The sequence below is a fragment of the Chelmon rostratus genome, chromosome 5 (assembly GCF_017976325.1).
Source record: "Chelmon rostratus isolate fCheRos1 chromosome 5, fCheRos1.pri, whole genome shotgun sequence".
Classification (NCBI taxonomy): Eukaryota; Metazoa; Chordata; class Actinopteri; order Chaetodontiformes; family Chaetodontidae; genus Chelmon; species Chelmon rostratus.
The window spans coordinates 25,663,257-25,669,256 of record NC_055662.1 but is presented as its reverse complement, the minus strand read 5'-3'; the positions used below and the strand labels follow the sequence as shown (position 1 = coordinate 25,669,256).

General features: G+C 41.9%; 1 protein-coding gene across 2 annotated transcripts; it reads right to left on the bottom strand.

The window, feature by feature from the left end:
* Positions 1-3,139: 3,139 nt before the first annotated feature.
* On the bottom strand, positions 3,140-5,967 carry LOC121607190 (E3 ubiquitin-protein ligase NEURL3). Of its 2 annotated transcripts, none has more exons than XM_041937900.1 (4): positions 5,813-5,967; positions 4,204-4,704; positions 3,935-4,084; positions 3,140-3,823 (listed from the first exon to the last, which is right to left on the bottom strand). In XM_041937900.1, exons 1-4 carry the CDS (start codon positions 5,841-5,843, stop codon positions 3,651-3,653), a joined length of 855 nt encoding a protein of 284 aa, XP_041793834.1. In that variant the 5' UTR covers positions 5,844-5,967; the 3' UTR covers positions 3,140-3,650. The 2 variants fall into 2 exon arrangements, with proteins under 2 accessions (XP_041793834.1, XP_041793835.1); XM_041937901.1 differs by having other exon boundaries at positions 3,140-3,783.
* Between the last annotated feature and the right edge of the window lie 33 nt (positions 5,968-6,000).

Genomic DNA, 6,000 nt, shown 5'->3' with positions numbered 1-6,000 from the left:
GATTATAGCTTCACTGGTGGGTTCCAGTGGGTTTGCTGTGCATACTGCATGTGTCTGCAGTAATACATGATGTGCATATGGTGTGTGTTAGTAAAAGAGAGGAAGGAAGGAGCCCCCACCGACACACACACACACACACAGAGGGAGAGAGACCAGAGTTTGTGTATGGTTACACATCGTCAGGTGGTTCACACTGGGGGAAGGTGGGTGTATGTGTTTTTTTTTTTCATTCATCACTTGTTTCCTTTTCAACAGGTGGAGAAAAACAAAGCATGAACACCACTCTACTGCGACACCACACTGCACCAGATGAGCTGCCCAGCTCCAGCCTACTTCTGCGAAATTGTTTGAAGAGGACATTTTTGAGGTCAGTGCTCACCAGACAAACTTGTATTCCTGTCAGCTCATTGGATGCAGCACCAACACTAATGCCTTTGTAATCAAGCCATTCATTGGAATGAAGCCGATCATGGGTATGGTGAAAATGCCTGCAGTGGAAAACTACCAGGCAGCAGATGCAAAATGTGACAAACGAGCAGATGTCATGCCATGTATGTGAGAACCAGCTCTCAGCGGATGAGATGATGGTTCCTTACAAAGGCGGAAAAGCTGGAATTCTGCTGCAGTCTCTCCCCAGCAAACCCCAAAACAGGGGGGTTGAGATCGCTATGGAGGTGGTTTTGTGTATGCACTTGCATTCTACATTTGATGGTGCTGCTCAAACTCCACATAAAAGAGTTCGGATTTGGTGCAAATGCTGTTTTGCGGCTGTGCAGGTTTGACAGTTTATTCTGCATCATTGAGTTTGATGAGTCATCAAAATAAACTTTATAGACAACAATGCAAAGCTTGCTGGTCAAAGGTGCAGATAGCAAAACAGTCACCTTGTTTAACTCCTGTGAGATGCTACTCTAAAGAGGACATGAGGAAGGTAAGCACGCCATGCCCAGTGGTGCAGTTGTGCCTGGAAGGTGGGTAAGCTCTTCATTTGTGCCTCTAACACATCGCCGATGCAGCATCACAAGGTCTTTTGTAATTCTGAAAGCAAACATTAACTAAACATTGGATATTGTGTATTGTGGGTAACCCTGACTGGCCTAGACCTGCGTATGCGCTGCGCTACACCAACGACCATGTCCTCTGATTATGTCGGAGCAGTGGATTTGGCTGATATGATGATTGCCCTGTGTCACATTCAAGCAAGTCTGACCGGTGACACCTGTGCAGAATTTGGCAGATGTCTGACAGTGCTGTCATGTGGCTTCTCCACCAGGGTGGTGCAGCAACGCTGGCACAGAAACACCAGTGTTAGACGTACTTAAGGTTGGATGCTGCCCAAGGACTCATCTACCCTGAAAAGCAGACCAGGGGACGACCCTTCAAAGGAAATGAAGACAAAAACCAGCCAAGACTAATCAAACAGGCAGAAGTTCCCAGGCCTGTGGATGATATGAGATATGATGGGACTGACCACTTCCTCACCCTGTCAGTGAAAGGCTGATGCAGGATGTGTCGGGATGACCTCCATCGTGAGTCCAAAGTGCAAACGGAGGCTTTGCAGTGTCACAGGTCACAATGTTTGCAACTGTTTCCTCAGCCACCACGGCTGATAGGACATAGCTAACGCAGGAGCAACACAGGGAAGACAACAGCACGAAAACAAGAACATGATGTTTTGTTTCTTAATTTTAATAGCTCGTTTATTCAAACATTAGCTTTGTTTCACATTTAGTATGTATGAAAAATGTAAATGTAATGTAAAATTTTGGATTTAAAAAAAAGTAGTGAAAGTGTGAATAAGTGACAAACACATTTGGAGCTGAAGATTCTGATTTCTTGCAGCTGAATTTAATCATCGATATCAAACTATGAAACAGCTTGCTTGTGCTTTGGTTTATCTTAACCAGCTGGTTAAGGTTAAGGTCAGAAGTGAGAGAACAAGTGTCTGCTGCTTTCAGTACGACTAGTTTACAACTTCATCTGATGTTATACGTGTAAAATCTCACTTACGCTGCAGCAAAACAAACGATTGACTCACATCTGCTTAAGGTTGATTTTTATGGTCGTTTTACATCTATGAACACAGCCATAGCTGTACACAAGTAATAATGAAACTAGCTAATTGTTGCACTTTCACATACTATACTGAACACAAAAATAATAATAACCACTGTGTTCATGTAGTTTTGTTGAGTAATTAACTCGCATTTTCACCTTTCTTAAGGCTCCTGCTGCAACATGCGCAATGATGAGGGACTGCAGGTTTGGTATTAGCAGTACGTGGATGCATGTTTTAATTTCCAAAATCCATGAAAAACATCCTCTAGACAATTCATTCTGGACCTTGTGAAGAGCTGAAATTGTGCTGAATTTTGGATGATAAGAAGAGATTTTGTCTTTGCTTATAAAATATTGTGAAATCATAGACAACTTATTCTAATAAGATCAAGCTGTTGCTTGACATAATGTGACAAAACAGTGTCATTTCTAAACACCATAACCCTCTCACGCCTCCACATTTTGACCACATCAAGCAGATGCGAGTCAATCATTTGTTTGCTGCAGCTAACCCACTCGTGTGCATCCATACTCATCCCACAGGTGTGACCCACTCACTGAAGCTATACCATGAACCTACAGCTGCTCTGTGTAAAGCTTCCTCTCATCAGTGACAAGCTGAACATTTCCAGTAAACTGTATACTTTCCCGTTATCTCCCCATTATTATACACTTAATTGCTGTATTTCTGTTTGCTTCAAGTCTTCTTTCTTTTCACTAATCAGTTCTATAGCAGCCGTAAATGATAAGAAAGGGAATGAACAACAGCTCGCTTCTGTTTTACGAGAGCCCTGATTTAATTTTTAACAACAATGATGTACATAAGAAAAAAAACGAAAGAGCTATTTTCAGAGTAATAATATATAAAAATTATATGTCTTGTCAACATTAACAGCTTAAAAAAATCAACTGACACTAAACTTTTTGTGTTTTAATGTAAAACTGTAAATTACTTTCGATCAGCTTAGTTTCAGTATGAATATTTAGTTTATGGACCTTGTGAAGAGCTGAAAACAGCTGTTTTAGCTAATAGGCAGAGATGTTTTAGGAATTTGTATCACACACACACAAAAGAAGAATGATAAATATAATAACATTTACTTTCTTTTTACAGTCATATTTTTACAATCAAATATATATAAAACATCAGTTTCAGAGAAAACTAACTTAACAAAAGCATAGATTGATGTAAGATTTTCACCAAGGAGGCAAATATAAACTGTACAGGAGGAACATTTAAATTACATTTTAAATTATGTGCCATCAATTGTCTTCACCAAAAGAAAAAAAATTCGTTTATCCTTATTCAACAGTCACAATAAAACTGCTGTCTCCTACTAAAGTTTCACACATTCTTTTACGTTATCAGGAAATACTCCAGCTCAGTATCTTCGCATCAGCATCTCAGTGTTTCTTATCTTACATGTGCTGTACAACATTTACATTTTAAGGAGGAGACAGTTGAATAACATGTCACAAAGTTTCCTGGTTGGTCAATCAGGGTCACAGATGGCAAACCTCCCCAACCACCACCAGAGCACATGAAGCAGGTGCCAGTCATCGTGTTTTCTTTGTCACAGTCACTCTGCAGCTTAGCACACCTCCGTTAAAGGAGCGCCAATGTCCTGCCGACACAGCGGGCAGCAGCCAAACTGCTGGACCACTCTGGGGGTGCAGCGGCGACACAGACAGCGGTGGCCGCAAGGCAGGAAGGTCGTGGCGTTCCTGTTCATGCACACAACACAGTCCAATACAATGTTGTCATCTGCGATCAAAACCGAGAAATCACAATTACAAGACTGACAAACGCTAAATTCAACACAAGCAGCGAAGCACTGAAATGAGATAGCACGTTGCTGGCAGGACTCTTTCTCACCTGCTGGGTCTTCAGTGTCAAAAGACGACATGCATTCATCACTGTCTCCATGAGGAATCAAACTGTAGTGGTTCTTAACGTCAGGTGAGGTGAGGCATTCAGGTGCAGGACAGGACCGTCTGGTGCAAAGAAGCCCTCTTTTCTCTGAGCCTGCAGCAAAGGGTGGATGCATTAATGAGGCATGTGAAATATCCTGTTCATAAATCAGAACAAGGAAAACAGACAGTATCACAAAAAACATTGTCATTGTTATTTACAAGTAAACTGACCCAGTAGGTAAATGGAGCGTGTCTTTCCGTAGATGTCTATCATGGCCCACAGCGGCCGGCTCAGATCCACTCCTTCAAGCAGTTTTTGCTGCTTGGTGTTGCTGCTTGTGATGTATATGGCGCCTCCATAAGAAACCCAGAACTCCAGCTCTGAACCTGCTTGGCAGTAGGATTCATGCACAGGAGCGGCCCAGTGCCCAGGTGTGTCGGTGAGGTCGGGGATGGCCATGGTGGGCAGAGGCAGAGACCTGGCTGAAGGCGGCGTGCTGGTGAAGCCCACGCGCACAGCTCCATGCCAGTGATCCGCGTCTTTCTCCATTCTCAGACGAATCCTCTCATTGATCTTCAGCGGGCGGCTGCTGAACACCAGGCCGTGCTTGAACGTGCCCCCCGATCTCTCTGCGAGTAGACAGCCCCGGCTCAGGCGGACCTTGACTCCCACAGCCTGACTGTGGAAGGTCAGAGGACCGAGGCAGGACATGGAACACCTGTGTGGCCTCTCTGCGGCAGCAACAAAATCACAGTTGATCAAAATCACTCTTGATGTGCAAGCCACGTTTGTACACAGTAAATTATTTTGCAGCGCCAGCACATGGATATCATGCATGTGTTACAGACAAGCTGGGAAGTTTTGCCACTGTTATCTGAATGCAACGTAGTAAACAGTGACTTTTTGTGCAGAAATTGTGCTGAATTTTGGATGATAAGAAGAGATTTTGTCTTCCATTATAAAATTATATGAAATCATCGACAACTTATTCTAATAAGATCAAGCTGTTGCTTGACATAATGTGACAAAAGTGTCATTTCTAAACACCATAACCCTCTCAGATGTGAGCAATATTTGTTTTTATTGCAGTGTTATAATAAGAAAGACAATAAGGTTTTATGTGTATAACATTGGATTAAGTTGTAAACAAGTCATATTGAAAGTAGCATACTCTTTTCACTTTTGATGAACAGGTTAAAGTGAACACTGTCTATTCATAACATCAGCTGATTTGTCAAAAGGTGAGCTGCAGTAAACGCTAACCCACTCGTGTGCATCCATACTCATCCCACAGGTGTGACCCACTCACTGAAGCTATACCATAAACCTACAGCTGCTCTGTGTAAAGCTTCCTCTCATCAGTGATAAGCTGAACATTTCCAGTAAACTGTATACTTTCCCGTTATCTCCCCATTATTATACACTTTATTGCCGTATTTCTGTTTGCTTCAAGTCTTCTTTCTTTTCACTAATCAGTTTTACAGCAGCCATAAATGATAAGAAAAGGGAATGAACAACAGCTCGCTTCTGTTTTACGAGAGCCCTGGTTTAATTTTTAACAACAATGATGTACATAAGAAAAAAAACGAAAGAGCTATTTTCAAAGTAATAATATATAAAAATATATGTATTGTCAACATTAACAGCTTAAAAAAAATCAACTGACACTAAACTTTTTGTGTTTTAATGTAAAACTGTAAATTACTTTCGATCAGCTTAGTTTCAGTATGAATATTTAGTTTTAGCAAACTGACAAGCAGACCTTATTAATATTTAAACTTACAGTTTTGTAAATTGCATATCCAGTGTCTCCATAAAGAGCAACAGCAAACATCTTACCTGTGTCCCTGTGGTCACCCTCCTTAGCCATGTTGAAGCAGCAGACAGCTCTTTCCTCACAGAAGATGTGCTCGCGTCTGTATCTCGGCTCAGTTGTCGTGAAGGGGGAGTGTTGGCTGCCTTTAAAACAGCGAGCACATGTGGCTTGACAACAAAAACATTTCCTGCATCACATGGATAGTGAAAGG